General features: G+C 42.1%; 2 protein-coding genes across 9 annotated transcripts in view; both read right to left on the bottom strand.

Annotated features, from left to right (window-relative positions):
- The window catches only part of LOC115809073 (serine/threonine-protein kinase MARK1-like), a 34,278-nt gene extending 22,156 nt beyond the window's left edge, over window positions 1-12,122 (bottom strand). For all 8 annotated transcript variants that reach the window (XM_030770557.1, XM_030770556.1, XM_030770559.1 and 5 more), the window contains exons 1-3: window positions 12,072-12,122; window positions 6,448-6,663; window positions 1,890-1,943 (exon numbers count right to left, since the gene is read on the bottom strand). In XM_030770557.1, coding sequence (XP_030626417.1) covers window positions 1,890-1,943; window positions 6,448-6,663; window positions 12,072-12,122 — 321 coding nt within the window. The remainder of the gene's footprint in view (window positions 1-1,889; window positions 1,944-6,447; window positions 6,664-12,071) is intronic.
- A 7,831-nt stretch (window positions 12,123-19,953) lies between these two features.
- Window positions 19,954-22,745, bottom strand: part of efemp1 (EGF containing fibulin extracellular matrix protein 1) — a 19,241-nt gene continuing 16,449 nt past the window's right edge. Inside the window, exons 7-11 of the mRNA XM_030771883.1 lie at window positions 22,726-22,745; window positions 22,215-22,334; window positions 21,172-21,295; window positions 20,695-20,887; window positions 19,954-20,115 (exon numbers count right to left, since the gene is read on the bottom strand). The exon at window positions 22,726-22,745 is cut by the window's right edge and continues 100 nt beyond it. Of these exons, the coding sequence (XP_030627743.1) occupies window positions 19,954-20,115; window positions 20,695-20,887; window positions 21,172-21,295; window positions 22,215-22,334; window positions 22,726-22,745 (619 nt within the window). The remainder of the gene's footprint in view (window positions 20,116-20,694; window positions 20,888-21,171; window positions 21,296-22,214; window positions 22,335-22,725) is intronic.

The raw sequence follows: 22,745 nt of genomic DNA, 5'->3' as shown, positions 1-22,745 counted from the left end.
AATGGAATCATTTGATTGAATAAGAGAGAGGGAGAGAGACACACACACTAAAAGAGCCCATCTGAGAGAGACGCCCAACACAACAGAGGCAATAATGGGAAGGCTATGGTGCACTGGCTTTAGTGACTCACTTCAGCTGAGAAAATCTGAATTAGACCATAAGAGTTTCACTCAAGTGCCCTGACATTACTGCTCTTCTTACAGGGTAATGTAATGGTTTTTACACAATAACTCCTCTTTTTCATGCACTGTAAACCCACGATTAAGGCCCTTTGGATAAAACATGCTTCTGTGCTAAGCTCTCTATTCCTCTCTCCAAACGCTCATCTATTCATGCAGATGCCTTTAAGGAAGGGAGATGTTTGAAAACATAATAATTATTATTATTCTGTCAATGAGGCGATCTACAAAACTTCAGGAGTTGGGGGGGCAGCACTAAAATACGCTGTACGTTTGGATGATTTGCAGTATCCTGGATGATGGATTACTGAAGTTCATTTAACTGATCGAATCAATGCATGAAGTCAGATCTCCTAATAGACCTGTAATGCAATCAAATCCAGACCACATCTGTAATATCCCCCACTCCCCACCCAAACACACACACACACACACACACACACACACACACAGAACCCAATGCATGTTCCAGGAGAGGGGAACATGGGCGAGACCTCATCTGTTTGAGACTGAAAACACTGGAGTAAGCGTGGTTATATGAATTAGTCTGTGTAATAGAGTCGTCACAAAGCAGACACTCCTAACAGCACACACAGGCCCAGAGGCAGATGAAGAGAGAGAGCCTGTGTAATCAGTAAAGCAAGCAGGACTCAAGGGAAGTAATCAGGAAAATAGCCACAACATCTCTCTCTCTCTCTCTCTCTCTCTCGCTCTCTCTCTCTCTCAACATCCCCCCTCCCCAGTCTCTCTCAGACTCTCCCTCATACAGCTTTAGACTAGTATATTTACTAGTGGAAGTGGTGAAAGTGGGTATTTTTAGATATAATTCAAGGTATGAAACCCTAGGGATTACACTGTACATTACATAAGCTATTGTCTTCCATTCTCCCATACCCTCTTCCCCCCAACTCACACCAGCAAGTCTCATTTTCTAATGTAAAATGCCATAATGAGAGATCACGGTTCTCCTGCCTGTCCCAACTCAACCAGAGCTACATTATCAGGGACTGGGAACGGCAATCACACATTCTGCTTGGCATTATTAACAACAGTACTGGATCAGATATTCACATAACGCTGTTCATTGGCCTGACTGCTCTTGATGCTTGGCACTCACTCACTATTCTGTGTATGAATGGGTGAAAAACAAAAGTCAAACCATCATCAAATAATTAGAGTTCATATTAGCAAGCCTCAACAAACCAAATCTGTATAAACAGTCTAAATGTGCCAGAACCCACATAAGGGAACATCAAGTGAAACTAAAGCCTAATTTACAGATGGAAGCATTGATAGCGATAACAATGATTCTAATGAATTTTTGGAAGGAGGACACTAACTATGCCAGACCCCTCCCATTCAGTTTAGCATGAAAACACGCCTTACAATCGGACCTGATGAGATTAGATGACCAGTGGTACAGAGAGAAAATGCCAATGCCTCAGAAATTCACTGGTAAAAACGATCAAACAAACTTGATATTCTGACTAAATATGAATGTTGATTCTTCTTGTTGGCTGAATGGTTTAATCTGGTACGCCCCTCTATACTAACACTGATATTTAGTATGACAGCAGAAACTGTCAGTAAAAATGATCTCTTCTAAAGCATCTCGTTTTCTCAGACAGTGTAAAGCTTTCTCAGGAACAAGGACAGAATATTGAATACCATAATATGGTAAACTATGATTACATGTGTATAAATCTTACCTTCTGTAGACTTGTGGGATTCAGCTGTGTTTTGTCAATTATTTTCACAGCGACCTGGAAGACAGAAGAGATCAGAGTTCTAATTTGTTACTGTTCTCTTTTTTTTCTTTCTGAACATTATTTCACATGTACACTCCAAGTAAAAACTTCCAGTAATTACATGAAGCACTGAAGGAACAATACATGAAGTTGTGAAGCCAGTTCTTTTTAACTTTTTGTCATTAGGCCTGAGCCTAACAGTAGCACTCATCAGAGGGCAGCACTCCCTATACAGTATCTCATTTGCTCCAGACATAAAATACAGCATCTCATTGGCTACTGATGTAAAACACTGCTTGTACAGCATATTATTGGCTACTGACATAAAGCACTGCCCATACACAACTTTTCACTGGCTACTGACATAAAATGCAGCATCTCATTTGTTGCTGTTGTAAAACACTGCCTATACAGCATCTCACTGGCTACTGACATAAAGCACTGTCAGTACAGCATCTCATTGGTAAGAGTTACAGCCTCTGGCTTGCCCATCAAGTCTTAATAATCCAGGAGTCAGATCAACCATTTCTGCCCATTTCTCAGGCCTGTTTATCTAACTCACGCGTTAAAACATCCTATCTGCTTCAACACATGTAAATATATAGAGCATTGAACAAGCTGCTGTATACTGCCCATTGTCTGCCAACGTGTCTGAAAGCCACTGGTCTTGGAGCAGTGGCTCTACTTCATGCTGGCAGACGACTAGCGGTGTTGGGTCTCCTCCTAAGCCTGTCGGCCTGAAGGATCAGCAGTGTCTTATCAGCAAGGCTCAGCGGCACAAACCAGCATCGCTGGCCAGTTTGAACGCCTGCTGCATAAGGTCCGTTTGTCCAGTCACTCTTAAAGGACATACAATTTGTTCTCCATGTCTAGGAGAGAGGAAAACCTCAGAATGTTCTAGGTGTTGGGTGCATATCAGGGACTGCTGTGGAGGGCGACAGGGCTTCATTCAGAGGCAGTAAATATGCCTTAATTTGAGAGGGAGCACTATTTTGGCTCCTTTATAAGAGTGCAAGAGTCCATGCTGCTTTTTATTCTGAGTCCTAGAGATCCCACTTAGCAATGCCTTCCAGTTCCAACCCAAATGAGCCTGATTCAGCCTGTCTACGGATCAAGTCTTTAAATTGCTCACTTAAGCATGAGTGTATGGTTGGAACTAATTTGCTGCTGTTCACTGGATCTCTGGGAGAGAGATACAGAACTACTGTTCTATATCATATTCATATTTTATCCACTGTGTGTAATAGATGTTATTGTGATGTCACAAGTGTTTGATCAAAGCTCTGCCTCTACAGTCTATACATAGAATTATGCCTCAAACATAACTCGGTTCCGGATTATGAGATTATAGATTATTGTTTGTGACGAGACAATGTGAGAAGACACAAATGGTGACTTGGGACATTTACCTACTGTGTGCCTGTATAATTATGCCAAAGACCCAAAAGCCTTCACAGTTGCAGTTTCCATGGCTATTGGGGGGGGGCAAATATCTTGACAGGCACTTTAAATAGGCACCCTGGCTTTCAAACAGACATCGTGCTGCTGTAATTAAGGACCCCTAGGCTCCTTAGTCCTGACTGATCTTTGCAGGCAGAGATCTTCTCTGGGAGGTCTACTGTGCTCACAGTTTCTGTGGAGACGCTGGTGTGATATCTGGCAAAAACCTAGAGCGGGAGCTTTGAAGAGACGTCTGTGAGAAACTACGAAAGGCAGTGGGACGTGCTGATTGACGGCTAGCGGAGCGCTGAAGCACAATGTGTGCAGGTGGCGTCTATTTTCAGCTCATCTTGGGTGGGCAGGTGCACACACTGACTTCCCATGTATTGACACACAACAGGAGCATCTAACAAATGACCCCTGGGACAGAGGTGGGAGATTACACAGGGTCATCAACGTCCACGTCCACGTGAAATATAAACACAATCCACAAACAACACCGACCCTTACAGAAACCTGTCAGGCCCTCGAAGAAGAAGAAGCAGAAGAAGAAGAAGAAGAAGAAGAAGAAGAAGAAGAAGAAGAGATGCTGCCCTCTTACGCAACTGCCATTTCTCAGGTGCATGCCATGTTCATCAAACCTAATGTGCGTTTGCGTATGAATAATGTAGACCTTTTGTGACAGAGGGATAACAAGCAACACAGTGTAAATAATGCACAACACCACTAACACATGGTACATACACGGCATACGTCCCCTGCATGCCCACACTGCAGAGAGCAGCCCAGAGAGAGAGAGAGGGAGAGAGGGACAGAGAGAGAGAGGGAGACAGAGAGAGAGACAGAGACAGAGAGTGAGAGAGAGGCTCTATAGCGCTCACACAGGGAGGTGAGGAGGCCAGGAGGGGGGTGGGGTGGAGGTCTCACCGGGACAGACAAGCCTGTGAGTCGAGTGAGGACGCGGGAGGGGTCACTGCAGTCATTTCACGGGTCATCAGATGCAGCGAAGCAGAGGACTGGACCGTCACACTCCTCATTCTCTCCCTGATGGAGAGGGAGCTTCACCTCCTTGCTCTCCCTGAATCCTAACTACTCTTCCACAATGATTAGTCAGTATTCAATGCAGGAAAAAGACCCATCGGGTAATAAGCCGTGAGTGTGGACTCATTCATTACATTACAGTTGCAGAAAATTATACGACACAGAAGTATCCAGATTTATCAGAACCAATCCAAAATGCACAGACCGCAGTCAGGGAAGGCTAATTGGAACGATGCACCAAAATCACGCTCAGAATTTAGGCCAAGCGGCGCGATTTTGAGAATTTAGATGCAAAGGCTGAGGATGGCACTTGCTCAGACTACTAATGACATGACCCCATGTGGTCTCTGCTCATCTTAGGACAACAGATTCAGCAAGATCCATCCCCAAACACACACACACACTCACACACACACGCACACACACTCACACACAGGCACACCCACACACACATGCACACACACACACAAACACACACACACACGCACAAACACACACACCCCTCCCCACCTCTCCTCTGCAGAGATAACAAACATAGTTTTTTCCTGTCCTGAAAAAAACACCAACAAAAAAAAAACAGAACAGCAGCTACAGAACCAATGAGAGGCCTACAATGTTCCACAGGGTAAATACCTGCAACATTTCCATTACTTTTGCCCCCCCCGCCCCCGTTCCACCAGAGAAAAACACGACCATGTGCTCAGTTGTACTGCTAAATCGTGAGCTTACCCATGGGAACCAAGAGGGCAACAGGAGATAGACATCAGAGATAGACGTTTTTCCACTTTTAACCAGATGAATTCATGTACACGCTAACATTTGGGAGTGTTGTGCTCAAATGTGACCTTATGTCTTTGAAACAGCATCTCTACTTGACCATAGCACCATCATTAAATATGTATGAGGCTAAAACTCAAAGCTAGCAGAGTATAAAATGCAAGGCAAAATTGTGTAGCGTTTTACAACATACACAAGCAAAGGAGGTGCATTTCTATGAGCTGATGTCTCATGAGGTCTCCTGAAATGACCACCTTAGTAATGAAAAATAAAGCAGAACTACCTAAACAAGCCACATTTTTTTAACCAAACTAGGTTAATCATCAATAAGAAATGAACAGTAAAATGATCTTTTAAGTACATTAAAAGTCCACTAAGTAAAGATAAATGTGATTAGGCAAAGACACGTTTTGCTTTAGTGAGGGTGTTTCAAAGCGTGACTTTAAAAACAGAACAAAGTCAGTCATCCATCAGGCTGACAGCACATCGGACACACATCCGCCTCTGGAAGCTTGATCTGGGCCTAAGAGGTGCCGAGGTCTCAACTCACAACCACACCAACACACTTAAACACACGCAAGACACCACAATAAGCTATCAACTCACACCACACACTTTACCCTCTTAAGCTTCTGCTCTTTGTTATTTACACCAAAACAACACTGAAGCTGAACTACTGTCCACATCCCAAACTGACAGAGACTCTGAGAAATACAACAGACCAGAGAGTCTGTGGACTGCAGGTAATATCTTAATGCACCAATAACTGGACTGCAAGTTTAAGAAAAAGATGAGAATGTGCACAGTAATGTTCAACAATGTTAAAGTTGGGGGTTTGTAGATTTGTGTGTTAGTAATTTGTTATTCAAAGCATAAACCTGCACTTACACCGGGGGAAAGTTACGCTCTCTGTAAGGCAACAATGCTGAGACCAGCCGTCACTTGATTTGTGACACACAACGAAAAAAATCACCAGAGCTTGTATTGAACACACTGTTATTTTCAATATCACGCTGCAAATGCTAATAATGCCGTTTTCATTTCTGCTCAGTGGGAGTGTTTATGATTCATTCCAATAACAGCTGCCAAGAATGTGAATGAAAATTAGGTCCACCAAGATTTAAATTTATTCGTATAGCCATCGGCATCAGGAACAAGTATCAAACACTCTGTTCCAGTGCATGTAAAAGAAACACACACACACACACACGTACCTACACACAGATACAAAGACACACACACACAGCACACACATTCTCACCTCTCGTCCCGTCAGAACATGCCGGGCCAATTTGACTTTGGCGAAATTGCCTTTGCCAATAGTCTTGAGCAGGCGGTAGTTGCTGACGTGAGGCTGCTCCTCGGTGCTGAAGTTACGGCAGCGTGGGAGACTCTGGCGGCTGCTGGATTTGGCGGCGGGTGCGGGCGTGGGTGCGGAGGGGACTGGCGGCTCCGCGAAACCATCCAGGGAGGCGTTCTGAAAAAAAGCGATATGGGTTGAAAGGACAAGCATCATAAGTGCCAAACTGCGGTCCCAGATAGCAGACGGGAGGGAAAGACCTTCTTTTTTTCCTTTTCTCTCTTTCTCTCCTTTTCTTTTCTCTCACATACCGCTTACTTGCAATCAGAGAAGTCGCTTTATTTACCAAGACTTGATCTGGAAACGTGATCCGCTGTGATCTGTATTTCCCTGAAAACACTCACTGCCAAACACAGAGGGAGTGAGAACACAACAGCCTCAGGTTCCTCATCTTCTCTTCATGACACCTTAATTACCTATGTCTTCTGGACTAAGATAAAGTGACGACCTAAAACATACCACATTAAAATAACTATGTGAAAATGGAGGGAAGGAGGGTGGTTGTTGATATGTGAATCCTGCTCTTGAATCTCTTTGACTTTGACCAGTCACACGCCCCACACAGACATGCTCAGCATCCACAGACAGAACACCAGACACTGCAAACCAAATGGGACAGTACATACAGTTATAAAACAGCCATAAAGGAAAATGTTCTCTTTTAAAAAGGTTTGATCTTCTCTTTAAAAAAAAAAGCAACCCATTTTATTTCTGTGTACTGCTATTTTAATAAATGGGGAGTGTTAGAGACAGAGTTCACCACACTACCCAGCTTTGCAGAAAGAATAAGCATCTAAACATGAGGCTGTCTATGTGAAGACAGTACAACTGAGATAAATGTCATGTAGACAGTGAAGTCCTTGCAGTGTTTGTAGAACCCAAGCCATCATTATCAGCTGTGAACACACCAACCGGCAAGACTGGTTAAAACAACAACTCACTCAAGTGTAGCACTTTTACATCAGATCTTTATCGATCACCAATTCACTGTGCTGGCATGCTGAGTCTGTTGCTTGTCAGAATCAAATCTTACATTAAAAAAAAAATACATATATATATATATATATATATATATATATATATATATATATATATATATATATATTCTTGACTAAAATTTTACTAAGATAGAAGTGGAAGGCCTTAGGGAAGTGAGACCTGACCCAAATGGACTGGGCCAGTGGAGCGGGTTTATGCACAGTTCATCCGAGTCCATACAATCAACATCTCCTGAGTAGTCCCTTCATAAATAGCATAATGCTGTTATGCAGTATGGCGTAAAAAGACACAGTGGAGAAAAAGGGAGCCTGACAAAAGGTGTGCTGTTCTCTGAGCTCAACCTGAGCTGGCTTACTGGACAGAGCGTTTGGAGGTACTGGACTGGAATAATGGCTAGCTTCAGCACACAGGCTTCTGTGTGGACCTGCCAAAAAACAAGACCCTACAGAAAAACACACACATACACAGACCAAAGCCTGAAATCACAGAGAGCATATGCGAGCACATGTGAGCACATCTGGTATTTCAGATGTGCGTAAGGAGAAGACACTCTTAGCAGGAAGAGAGATTTCTCTACTATCAACAAAACATTAAATGAGAGGGAGATGACTGGACAACCCTGTCTCTCAAAGGTACATACTTTTTTTTTTTTTTTTAAATTTAACACCATTTCAACACGATCAGCATTTCTTCCACCAGTCTAACCCCTAAGGGAAGGTGTGGATACACACGGGCCAGAACAGTTCTCTGCAGAAACCTGACAGATGCTAATACATGTCGAAACAGATGAAACCAGGTTTGATCCCTCGGGCTGTCGTGTGTTCTGGTCTGCAGCAGGTCGAGTGGAACTGGAGCTGCCAGGGCGTTCGGACACAAACAATTGGACACAATCTTCTCCTTCTTATACCTCAGCTGGTGCTGTCAGTCTCACTGTGTCTCCAGGATGGACCCTGGCTGCCACGCCCTACCAACAAAACCCAGGTCGGGTTACCCAGCAGCGCACACTCCTGTTTCTCTTTGAGGTAACACTACACCTTACGCCGCGTCACCTTCTGCACTTCATTCAGATTCGCTCAAAACTCAGCAAGTGACCGATCTTCTGTCATACCTACATCACCTCAAAAAGAGTGCAGTCCCAGAAAACTCTGAGATAGAGAGAGAGAGTGTGCGTGTGTGTGTGTGTGAGAGAGAGAGAGAGAGGGAGAGAGAGAGAGAGAGAATGTGTGATGACAGTGAAACACGAGATTGCAGGACTTCCTTAGGGAGGATTAAGAGGGCCTGACAATGGAGAGAAAGAGAGCTGAGATCAGATTGAATGCAGGAAAGTCCCTACCCCAGCATAAATCAGCCGAGTCAAGCTCTAATGCTAACATCCAAACGCTAATGTCCCTTGGCCAGAATGTGGCATTAACACGTAACGCACGGCACCTGCACAGCACTTAACCTCCCTGCTATCACCATAAATCTCTCTGTCCATCTCTCTCTCTTTCTCTCTCTCTCACACACACACACACTACATCTGATAAGCACATACTGTAAATGAGAGAATTATTATATGTCTCTTACAATAAATGGCCAAACTGCTTTCCTGTATTCCTGACCTGGGTCAAGGCACAGTGACATGTACAGGGTCTGTCAGTTTGTCATGACCCTCCAGAGAAAGGTTTAGCTGTGTTACACTACATGTGCACGCTCACATGCACACATACACACACCCACATGCACGCACACACACACACACACACACACACACACTCATACACACACAGTGCTGTGGACTGGCCTTTTATTTCCTCTCAGCTTTACCACAGTCATTTGTTTACCAACTTGTCATCAGTCTGTGTAAAGAGAGCCAAGATTCTCAGAATAGATGGACTGCAGTCGCTCCATCAAATACTCTGCTTGAATATATCACTGGGTTCTGAAATGTCCAAGTGACAAGACTGTAAGCTACACCTCTCTACAGTCACACCTCCCCCAGCAGTGTGTGTGACAGCAGAGAGATACAAGCGGATACTAGCCAAATCTAAAACATTCATTATTACAAACCTTACACATTTAATGCAAAGTCCACCTCAACGTAATGCAAATCTGTTTACGAAAGCTAGAAGATTTGTTGAGTACAGAACAACTGCAGACCCAAATTACCCACTTTTATACACTTTGTACACTTTTATGTATGCGCTACCGAGCGGAACTTCTTTGGATGTTGTCATTGACTAGAGTCATTTAGCCACGCGTAGCCTGCGCCTCGTTCAAGAACATAGCCACTAAATTAGTACACACGGCTGAAATGGGAAAGGAATGGTAGGTGATTTAGCTTGTGCTGAACTCGACCGCTAATGTTTGATTAGACAAACACGTCAAAATTTTTCCCATAAACACACATTTTCCAACAACACCGAGGTATTTCCCGAGACAGACCAAACAGGCGAGAAAACTGAACTGAATTTATCTAAAAAAGAGTGCCGAAAATAGATTTAGTTTTTGAGAAATAGCATCCAGTGCCCTCTAAAAAAAACGAGTGACGATCTCTCTCAGAAGGTAATCCCTTCTCTTTTTCGGTACTGAAATCCGCTCATTTCTTAGCGGTACCATACATCCGTTATGTAACTTTTTTATCACCAAATGCCCCAGAAGCGCTCAGATAAACCAGTTTAGCCCTGTGTCATAGCTCAGACTGATTTTTGGGGAGGGATTAATGTTTGTGTCGCAGGCCTGGAATACCCTTTTTAACAGACAGACAACTCTCAGCCAATCTCTTCTTCAATAGAGGCGTTTTAAAACGTTAAGTGAGAAATGCACGCTCAGACATAAAAGAACTTTATATTTACCTGGTAAAGAGGCGGTCTGTCAGTGCAAAATACAGAGAACAGCTGATTTATCTTAAACAAGCTGGTTCCTATATGGGCTGTGTAGTAGGCCCTGTGCAGCAGACGCATGCAAACTCAATTCACCGCAAAATTTACATTAATATACACCCCACCAACCAGTCTTAACACTTCTTTCCTTATTATTTCGTTATTTCATTAGCAACTTCATTAGCAAGAATTTATACAAGCACGGGTTTTCCATAGCTAAGTGAAGAAACAAGTCGCCACTGTCAGTGAGTGTAAGTTCATATAGACTATTCTACGCCGCAGTGAGTATTAAGTACTTGTCTCACGGGGAACTGTAGGACTGTACGAACATCTCTTTAAAAAATGCTGCCCTAATGAATAATTAACCAGTATATGCAATTATTATTCATAATGGCACTTGATTTTGTTACAACTGTGATAAATCTCATGAGAGAAACTGCTGATTCCACTTTTCGGAATAGCTTTCAGCAAAAGACTGCTTAAACTAAAATTACGACAAACTGTTCACCATTACTTCGCTGTTCACCACTACCTCAGCGAGGATTACAAATAAGAGTGTAATACAATTCAACCAATCAATTTAACGACCATAACAGTCCGAAATGCTAAACACTCGGGGTCCGTCCGGCGAAAACAAAGAAAATATTGCCTAACAGACAATAACTTGGTAGATGCAGAGAAGAGGGTGAAAGCGGAAGAAAGTGCTTTCACAGGTCAATCAGGTATCACGCGCCCGGTGATATTTCATTTCAGTCGGTGAGATATTAAGCCCACGATGCCGTGCGGCTGTCAGTGGACTCAAAACGTGTTTACAACAGAGAAAGGCACAGCTTCCAAGACGATTCAGAAAGCGCTAAAATTTAAGTATTTAAGAGTGAGATTTGTTTGGCACAGAGCGGACCGACCCTCTCAGCAGTAGGATAAGACAGCGTTCTGTGGAAGCAGCCTATTCCAGGAGATGAGGAGGGTGATAGCCTACGACGTATTAAGCCTACTAACCTGAAGTGAAAAGATAAATACCGGTTCGTATTTCAAAAGCTTGGCATAAATGACACCAACGTAATTTAAGAAATAGACAGTGTTATTTAACAAATCACAATTCCAAAACAATTGTTTCTGACACAAACACTCTAAACTGGACAGTTCGCTGCAAAACCCTAAGGAGACACTGGGCTCTCCGCTGAAACGGCACTTTGGTTTTGCCCTCGAAAAATTAGGGCAGCACGGGACGTCCGGAGATGAGAATCGTAGGACGAAACAATGGCTGAGGTTTTCATAGAATGGAGCATCAAATTGGCTGTGACATCAAAATGTACTACAAATTTATTTGGAGGTGCCCCTTAGCCCCTTTGCTGGCGTTGCCCATAGCTTGATACCTTTGACAGAGTAGCCTACCACTCAGCGATTCGACAATGTATGTAAACTGATTAATGATACTACGATAAAGAACTGGAAATCATACAATGTCAAAGCATTTCATTGAGAAAAATGTTTAAGGTCTCCGGGTACCTAAGCTTTGTGCCCCCTTTATCGACAGCCTCGTTAGACAACGGTGACACAGCAATGCCTCCCTCCCTCGTAGATGTCACGAAGACAGTACCCTTCACAATAATAGACGCGTTTGCCAGTATGTATAAGGAGCATCAAATTAATTGAAATACTTACGTTTTCGTTATCACGCTCATTTACAGTAGGCAACGGCGTCCTGGTAGACATTTTGTGTTTTTAGGCCGCTTAGCGATCCAGATGGCTTGGTTGCACAGAGAAAGGGGTAGTAGGAAGCGCGGTATCTCAGACCCTCACATCTCTGACGGCATTTTCTCACAGACAGTCCAAACACTAGTCAGTTTAGCGATGGAATATTCAGTGCTGGCAGAAGCATGACGAACGCTGCGAAAGAGACGATAATACCCCCCAGGAAGTAAAAAATGGACCCGGCAGAGAGAGAGAGAGAGAGAGAGAGAGAGAGAGAGAGAGAGAGAGAGAGAGGCGTTCAATGGTTTGAGATAGGCTCCCTTGAGTGCCAGAGCGAGCACAAGGGATGAGATTTTTACATCCAGGCGCGGTAGCTGTCCTCGGTTGCTCTCTGGAACGAAATTACATATTTTGGTTCAGAGGAGCTTCATTTTTAATATCTTTCACATGTTAAGTGTAATATTCAAATGAGACCATTGACTGGTATTTACTTCAGTGGCATTTATGATAAAACTTCAGATCAGATATTTAACCTGATTCTACCTCTATTGGTTCAGTTTACCTGTTCGAATATACATTCGCTATGCCGGCCTGTAATTCGCGACTCGAAGAACACGGATTCTTTCAAAAGGGCAGTTTTGGCAATAAAAACGGACAATCCTACCATCTGCTGGATAAGATTAAAGCTGCATGTTGCACGATTCAACAGGTAGTTTACGAATATAGTTTCCCCGCTTTTCATTAAGTTATCCGCATTTCCATTAAAGCGATTTGATAAGAAAAATGATGTTGCCTGTCTTAAATGCAATATGTCTAACTGATAAGGAATTAATATATCAATAACATGCAATTATAGCCTATGGCCAAGCCTGCGGGAAAATCTTGTGAAAATCTTGTCGCGTGTTGCCCGTGTCTCAAGTGATAATTTGAATCATTTGTAGACGAACTGATTACATGCTGTCGCTAATGCCATGAATATTATCTACATAAAGGTAAACTGATGTTTACGTTATTCAAGAAAGATTCCTGCACGCACAAACCACGTGTAGCCCTTATACGGTATCTCGCAAAAGACTTATTTGCCACAGCGGTCCTCAAGTCCTGTTCTGCAATTCATTGAATCATAGGCCACGTACAAGCATAAAATGAACAGCAGGTGGCAGAATCTACTTGACCAACATATTAGACCAAAATGCCTGTTGCTACGCTATCTCTATCCTGGATGAGTTTATATGTAAAAATGATATAAAATTTACGTCAGTCCGAATTATATTACCACACAGCTAAGGTAGACTACACTCGTTTTTAAATAGTAACATTTATTCAATCGCCGATTTAATTATTTTATGACTGAATGTTAGCAATACAATTCATAATTTTATTTATTTAACATATTAAAAGTTCCTGTCATTTTGGCTCGCAGACACTCTATGACCTTCTGATGAAGAGATTCATTAAGTAGCCTATAGGTCTGTCACAGGGTTTGCTGCAAGATACATTTGGGGGGGGGGGGGGTGTAATACCCAGCTAAGTTTAGGGCATGCTCTTACACAGAACGGAGGAAGATGTCTATGCATTCTTCTTATTCTTCTAATTTTTTTTTTTTTTGCACACTTCATTGTTTTTGAGTGAGCTAATGTGGTGAGAGGGGAAACGGAAAACAACTAACGCGGTCAAAACAAAAAAGGAAAACACTGGTTCTTGGCAAGGGGATGAGCATTGCTGGAATTCTGCATCTGATCCTCATGCATCTCTTCTCCAAAGAGACGATGTTGCTCGACAACAGAGACAATGATGGAGCGAGCGCCCCATGCATAATTGGAATTTTTATGTCGCAGAAAGAATATAAACTCGTATGTTGTTCACACAATAAAGCTACCACGTCTACTGTGTGTTTCCTTCGATTACCTCAGAGGTTTTGTTCTCTGTCCGCAGAGTGACGGGAGAAACCACAGGTACCGCGTATTTCAGTGTAAATTTGTGCAATGAACACAATTAACACCCCATGAAAAATGCAGTTACATCAGAGACGTAGCCACCCGTCACATAAACTTAGCCGATGTATGTTTTTCTGATGATTCTGTCGTGAAATTTTGTTCTAAATATTCATGTGCTATGTGTTATCATTGCTTGGCTACGATGTGTTTTTCCCAGGAGCTAAAATACCTACCTGAAATGTTGTGTTTTGCCGTGTCTGTGTCAAGCGAAATGGATGAAACTGTGTCACAACAAGTTTGTCTCAAATGATATTAAGAATAAAAAAGATGCCAGTCCTGCCAGCAATGAGGTGAGAAGCTTTGCCGTTTTATCATCTTAATCAGCAACGTGCAGTCATATCGTACATTATAAAGTACTTTTCTTGACTAGTTTTAACTGGCTGTACATCATTAGAACTTGTTGCTTCTGGCAGAGAGAATATACATTCAGTTAAATCTTGGATGACATGCTTGATAGAAACATAACCGTTAGCCATAGAGATGGGATCATTTTCAAATATGAAATCCTTTGTAGAATATGTTTTAATACCAGACGAGATAGGGTATTATCCATCATTATCCATCCTTTTTTTAAAGAATGCTGGTAGACTCCTCTTCGAGTGCTGACAGAAAATAGCAAACCATGTAAGGTGTGTTATCAGGCAAGGAGAGAGCCAAGGAGAGAAAATGCTTATTGGGGATAGATGCATAATCTGTGGAAGTCACTACGTCTTTATCATCACACAGTGTGTATGGTCAGGCCCATTTTTTCCTACAAATTAGAGCGTAATGATTTTGAACTTGGACTAGAACAGTAAAAACATGAGAGATTGTGAGAGATAACCATGCTGATTTTAGGAAACAGAGCAACATTTTTGTCAGAGCAATGCGCTATGGTTTCCGTGCCCAAAGAGACACAGAGCAATTGGGAAACTCAGACTACATTGCTTCAAACTCATGAGGTTAAAGGAATTATAACGGCTTTTATTACTCTTGTGCAACGAATTGAACTTGGATGGTTATTACATTCTGTGAAAATTCAACCACTTATTGACACCATAAACAAATAAAGTTCTTTTTTTTCATGTAACAAACTTCCATTGGAAGTCTTGAATCGCCCCTTTGAAGTGGAGCATCAACCTCTTAGAACTTGTATCATGTGTTTCCTTCACCTGGATATCAAATTCTAGAGTGTATGATCTTAGAGGCACACCTTACAAGGCACAGCTTGCTTTCTCTGTTTGCTCCAACAAGTCAATAAAACCCACTGGTATGCTGAACATTTTTGGAAGGCAACATTTGCAAGACAAGGGTGGAATTTAATCAAGGCAAAAAAGATTCTTCCATCATGGCTCCTGGCCAGCAGGCCTGCAAACATGCCTCTGTTTAAGAAAATAATTAACGACTAGAGCATCACTCGGAATCTGACCCTGCCAGTCTGCCTGTCACTCTGCTGCTCCCCTCCAGGGGCAGGGATTTGGGCTAAAGTGGAAAATTGGACAAGTTCTTCAGTTCGCCGTACATCTGGGACAGATGTGCAGTGAGGCAAGGAGAGCGAGAGACAGGGAGAGAAAGACAGAGAGAGAGAGAGAGAGAGAGAGAGAGATGTGCGGTAATGGGACAATTATCGGTTCGAGAGGCCTGTGAAGACAATCAAGTTAATTTTCTCCCCCATGTTTACAGCCTCACAGTGGCACTGCTCTAATCCTCTGGCTGTTTTCTTATTACCTCTGCCAAGGAGGTTATGTTTTTGGTGTGTTTTGTTTGTTTGTTTGTCTGTCTGTCTGTTTGTCAGCAGGATTACAGAAAAACTACCAGGCCAATTTTCATGGGCCAAGGAAGAACCATTAAGTTTTGGAGCAGATCTGAATCCAGGTAGATTGTTCCACAAATTATTTTTCACTTTCGTTAACATAGTGAGATGGGGCATTTGGCCTTGGCGGAGGTCTGCGCTTTCTGAGTGCCCTTCTAGTTTTCTTATGTTATTGTTGCTCAGGTCTTCACTCTTTACAGTAAATGTTAAAGCATACACAGAATTATTGTAAAATAGAAAAACGCAAAGTTTACCATAGAAGAAGAAATAAAGAAAGACCGCAAATTCTTACTGGTTGGAAATGTATATGCAGAAAAATGCAATCACACAGGTCTTCACTTGAAAGATTTATTTTTCTACTTAGTGACTCTTTTTTTCTGAGAGGAATCGGGGAGTGAGTGCCAGGCATCAAGTCATTAGCTGGCTCCTGTTCAGCTTCTATACGCCCATACAGTGGATGCACTATTTTACCCTACCAACACAACATAGACGCAGTTGACAGAAAAGTTCACAGTGGCACAGTACTGGCTTGATAAATAGTCCTACTTTCCAGCAGGTTATATATATGTGTGTGTGCCACTTTTAAAAGCTGTGTTTGCCAATGGCAACAAGTGACCTCAGCTAATTTTAATTTTCTGGTTTCAAATGCCATCCATGGAGGCAGTAATTTCTCACCTTTTCCTTTTGTTTGTGTCTTTATGCAAGCACTCCCTTGGTGTTCCCTAGGGGAAAACTTCCAAAAACACTCTATATTCATTCATGCTTTCAACACGAGGACTGACATAACTGAAAAGATATTTCACAGCGCACACGTGATCAGAAAGATAAACTCTGGACCAACAGATTCTCAGTCATTTACATAGGAACGGTTTGCAGTAATCTTTTGAACATTGTAGTAACAACCAAATATTAACAGCACATAGTAAATTGCACTAGCACATTTTGAATCAATGTATGCTTCTCTTTTGTACTATCCACATATTAACTGGAACTTATAAAACAGTAATAACATAACATCTGTACAGAGACACACACACACACACACACACTCTCATACACTCATATATGTAGGTCTAATGAATATTATTGTTTGTTCCACCTCGAGTATGAGCGAAATATCATCAGCATCAACGGACACTAGCATGTAATGGTAACATGCCGCAGTGCACAAAACTTGGCTGGCTGATTGAAAAAATTTACTGGAAAGTTGAGTAAGCAAGTCTTGCCATGTTGCTTGTACAATATGTCCTTTTTAGTCCTGATCAGCACTAGGATAAACAAACTAAGACTCGAGGTGGTCTCCAGAAAGCCAGGTCTGGTCCACCTCAACATCTTTTTAAGAGACTGCCTCCAGTCCACATGACAGCCGACACCGAGCTCTGCTCACACGATGCATTTTTCTGTACTTAAGAATCACAGGCCAATATAAGACTTTACAAAAATAAATACCATTAGAGCTGTTCAGAATTTCACTCTTTTGATAATGTCCTTTTAAACAGCCAAACAAAATCAGAAGATCAGAAAAGTATCTCTGCTACACTCCAAAAAAAGAGGATTTCAGTTAATTTTGTTGTATTTCAATTGGTATAAGCTGAGAGACAAGAGTGGGGAGAATGAAAATGAATTAGTATAGAGAATGTGTACTGTTGTGTACTGTATGCTGCAGTGTTTTTTTGAGTTAGAAGACATTAAAAATAAAAAAATCCTTCCATGGATGCTCCACAGTTTGTTGTCTTCATGTATTCCCTGTCATTCCCAGGACCCATCTTTATTCCCCAATTCACCATCAATCTCACCAATGTTTTGACGTGAACTTTTCCCCAAAAAATATGTTTTGTCACGGAGGTGTTCTGGTGAAGAATGTTTCCCTCCGTTCTCCCACCGCAGGCTCTGTCACAGTCTCTATGGTGTAGTTAAGTGCCTGGCTAGTACAACTCTGGAGCAGGACTGAAAAGACAGTGAAAAATTACACATCCACTCAGACTCCATTGGGTCCTTCACTCAATAATGAAGACTAGAAGCTAAGGTCTGCCTGCCTGCCTGCAAGGGCAAGAGCAGATCTGCAGATGAGGTGACTGTCATGGTAACTGTCTAGGAAGACTAAAGGTACCATCTCAGTGTAATAGTTTCAGATGATTAAAGAGAACATATTAAGGCGGTATCATAGCACATTAGTAGCCAGTTTTTTTTTAAAAATATGACATCAATATTATAGTTCCTCTGAGGCCTGAATATTTGGATAGCCAAACTGTTTCTTGATAACGGAATCATTGTGTGTGTGTGTGCGTGTGTGTGTGTGTGTTTGAGTTTGCTTGGCCTCACAGTATTCCAGTATGTACTGGTTTACTGTTTAGTTTCTTCTTTGACTTAGAGTAAAACAAAGACCATTCAGAATAAACCTTAAATATAACTTTTATTTCTTTACAGACTTACTCTTTTGTTAAACAGTACATAAAAACATGGTTACATGTAGAAAACGTGTTTTAAATTAGAGAAATACAGTATCAAAAGTTTCATAAAGTAATACAGCATTTCTAAAATTTAAAATGACATAACTGTCAATGGAATTCATGAGGAAAGTGAACTATGTGTGAGAAAAACATATTGTGTTTATATATTTATGTATGTCTATAAGGCACTGCATGTTTAATTTTTAAGTCTGATGATTATGAATTCTCCGGTAAGTAAGTTTAAGAACGAGTTTAAGAAGAAGTGTAAGTAAAAGAACAAAGTTTAATATGTTCAACTTCTACTCAGATTGGTCTGGCCAGCGGCTGTGATTAAAGGCAAGGATAAATGAAACGATAACAAAAACAAAAGAATACAAAAACTCAAGGACAACTGCAGGTGAGCAACTGTCATCTTTCTTTTTACTCTGTGAGTGTGTGTGTGTGTGTGCCTATACGTGGGTGTTGATATTAAATTGTTTTTAGTAACAGTACAACAAGAAAGACTTTGCACTCGACCTCACAACTGTTTCTTGTACAGAGAAACATTTACTCCAGTGTGACTTATTGACTGGAACCAATATAGACAAATCAAATGGTTTCCATCGTGTTAGGCAACAGATCCTTTTGTGCGAAGAACTTGGAGGTTCTGCCAGATCGTGGCACTGCCAACGTTTCCTGAGCAGTTTCTGCTCAGGTCTTATTGCCTGATTACCATAGAGACTTGTTACTGAATGGCAATCAAATGAAAAAAAAAAAAGTAATCTAGATTTATTAAAGTGGCATCAATCAGCCACATAAACAGCTCCACCTAACCAATCCGTTCACTGACGCCAATAAAATCGCTCCCTCTGATCTGAAAACTCCCTTAGCAGTAAATACGTGACTTTTTCCTGGGCTGGATATGACTTCACCTTTTCTCATTAGCTCTCTCACTCGCCCGTGCGGATATTGGGGTTGAGGCAATTGTACGAGAGGACGACGTAAATTAGGGGAAGTGCAGAGTTCTCATCCCATAGATAGAGGGCGCTAGTGAGTTTCTTACCCTTAGGTCTCACAGCTGTGTGGGAACAAATGCCAAAGTCAAACATTCTTTAATGGTGAGAATCTCATAACACAAGCCATCTTGATATGGAAAAAAAATATATGTGTTTTCAGCATGACAAAAAAAGCAACAGCCTTCCTTTGCAGTAAGCGCATGGGTAAATATACTTAACCAAAGCAAGCCTGAGTGAACCTAACAGTTCCACAGATCAATGGTCATTTTTAACTAAGAGAGGTAAAGCCCAGAAAATGTTGTCAGTGAAAAGACTGCTTTGAGAAAGCACTGCTGGATCCCTGGACTTCACCTCACACATGAACACCAAACGCTTCTCTCACATACTGCCTGCACTGGAGTCATCCTTTGATCTTGGTAATATAAAAACAGATTAAAGGCAAGTCATAAAGTTTTGTGTCATTGGCCAAAAAAAAAAAAAAATGAAAAAAAAAACACAACACATTAAGCTTGCTCTGAAGCAAGCAGCTGAGAATGCGCTGCCAGTGTTGTGTTAGGTAGCTATACTGTGTAACGGATGATGCGTTTTATGATGGAAAAGCAGCGTGAACGGTGAGCATTAGAAGGTGTATGGGCCGACGACGATGGTGAGCCGTAGTAAAGAACTGGAGCGGTAACCCATGACCGTGTGGTGTGTGATCATCTCCAGGTCCACGACCAACTCCAGCGGCCCGGACAGAGACCGGGTCAGTACCAGCATTGCCCCAACATTACTGGTACGCTATACAGGAGACACAAACACACACACACACACAGAAGTGAACATGTTGTTTTGTGGGTTATAAAGAAAAACCATGGAATTTCAGCAAATTGAAAAACAGGTGACAGATTACACTCTACCTGTGTGTACTGTAAAGCAGGCAGACTGATTTCCACGAAACTTGACTTGAACATGGTTGTGTAGTGTTAATGGTCATTCATTTAATTTTATCACATGTTGCAGGACAACGCAGTAATATTAAATGTTATATCAATATATGTAGCATTTAGAAGTATACACAAGTTAATGTTATGTGTCATGTTATGATGTATGATAATATTGTGTAATGTTTAACAGAAAATCAGAAAAACAATTTTATTTTCTCTCCCTGAAGACAAAGAAAAACAATAACATCTTATCCCCAAAACAGATGTGATTCTATCACATTGACTGCAGCGATTATACAAAAGAAAAACAAAACAAAACAAAACAAACATTTGTGTGCCTTGTGTTTCCCCTCAGACTGAACTTTTCCCCGAAATCTAAACTGCATCCAGAGTGGCAGGGAGTCACGACAGGAGTCAGCTCCTCCAGACTCACCCTGAGGAAGAACTCTCCTCCCTCATTTCCGGTTTTGATCCTGAAGGTGTTGTGTGTGTTGGGGTAGATGTTGGTGGCCTGGATCTGAAAGATATCTGCGGGCACAGTGCGGTCGGAGTGAATGCTCATGTATTTGTAGACGATGGACTGAGGCATGCCTCGACACAGGTTGCTGGATGGGCAGACACAACGGCTGCAGGAGCGAGGGAAGAAAAGAGAAACGCAGATTACCTTCATCTTCTCTAATGCCCCCATTCATCACTATTCATTTTTGAACTGGAGTCAAGAGATAATGGCTGTACTTTAGCCTAACAGTATGCCTCCTCTAAGCCTAATCTGACAGTCTATCAGTGCAGCTGATCTGCCTGTTTGGCATTAAACAGTTGGTCCTTGTTTGGAATCCAGGTTGTCATAGCAGACGAGGAGACTGCCTCGGACAGATTCATCTGGTTCTAGGAGAACGCCAGATGGACTCACTTTTCCGATGTTCTCACATATGGCTCCTGACAGGGGTTTCTGGGATAGCAGCGGTATCCTCCATAATAGTTCCAGCACATCTCTTCTTCAGTACAGTCGTGACTGCTTTCACACTCATTAATGTCTGTCAGGAACCAAGGAAAAAAAAAAAATTGTTATAACTCACGCCATTCAGATGAAACACTCACAACAAAAAATAGATAAACATTTTATTCCAAAGCTGAAAAAAAAATCAATTTTTATGTGATCTCTAGAGGAGCTATACCTGTTGTCTGAACAGTTTACTTACTACATCCAAGCATAATTTCCAAAAGTAAAACTAGAGGAGAGACCAATGTGTGCTGTGGATTGAGAATGTAAAAGCTCCAACAAGTGGTTTGTCTCAAAGAGATTCCAAAGTTTCCAACACAGATTTTTCCTTTTTTTTCTTTTTTTTTTAACCAAGCCAAAGCTCTTCAGGCCCCCTCCTGTCACTATGGAAACGAAGGGAATCCTAGCCTGATCCAAACATCAGGAAATCCCTGATCTTGCAGCAGGAGCAGGCGAATAGTTTACACTAGCATACATATACACGCCACAAGAGCGGCACCATCAAACGCCCACCGAGCTATTTCTGACACAGAAGTCTGGATTCATCAGAGGTCTCTTAAACTTTCAGTCTTTCACCTGATGCAGACCAGGAGGAAGAGGGGGGGGAGAGAAAAATAACAGCCACCCCCCTTTGAAGGCCAGATTTAAAATCTACCACAAAACAAATAGCACAAACATAAATGTACTGAAAAGGTGGGCGTAAACGGGGTTCAACAAAGTTGCCTTGTTTGTGTTGCGTGCAAAAAAAAAAAAAAAAAAAAGAAAAGAAAAAAGAAACGAGCATTCTTTCCATGACAGTGTGGTTTAGAATTTGAGTCGATGTTCCACTATATATCTCTCTGGGCCGGAGAGGAGCCAGCCCTTCCCTGTTCTGGGAGCTGTGTGGGGCTGTGGAAAGGAAAAGCCAGCCTGGGATGGGAGTCGTTTTTCATGGCTGAGGAGGAGGCCAGTACCTTGACACATTCTTGTTCCCTGGAGCAGGTAACCCTCAGGGCAGGTGCACGAGTATCCCCCGGGGCTGTTTATACACCCATACTGGCACATGTAGCTGGAGAAGGCACACTCGTCAATGTCTGGAAACACACCAAAAACACAGGCTTACTCACAAACACACACAAGGACACACACACACACACACACACTCACGTACACTAGAATGGGTGCCAAAGTGTAAGTGCACAGGTGTCAATGCCAGGAATTTGTAGACAACACCCGTACAGCGGAATTTAAAAAAAAAAAAGGTGGGGGTGTTGGCTTTCAGCTACGCATTCCTTGTCATTTGCCAAATATGAAATACCACACAATGTTTCAATGCCTGAGGAGGTTCTATGCTAGAATGACCAGACTGTAAAGGATGGAATTGTCAAAGGCAACCGCGTGTATGGGTCTCCGGTAATGTGAGCTCTTCACCCAAACAGTTCTGCTGCACAGACGGCAGAGGCCCTGGACCAAAGCTGGACCTACCCACACAGGACACGGAGTCT

This window comes from Chanos chanos, chromosome 4 (assembly GCF_902362185.1).
Source record: "Chanos chanos chromosome 4, fChaCha1.1, whole genome shotgun sequence".
Classification (NCBI taxonomy): domain Eukaryota; kingdom Metazoa; phylum Chordata; class Actinopteri; order Gonorynchiformes; family Chanidae; genus Chanos; species Chanos chanos.
This window is presented reverse-complemented; position numbering and strand designations above follow the sequence as displayed.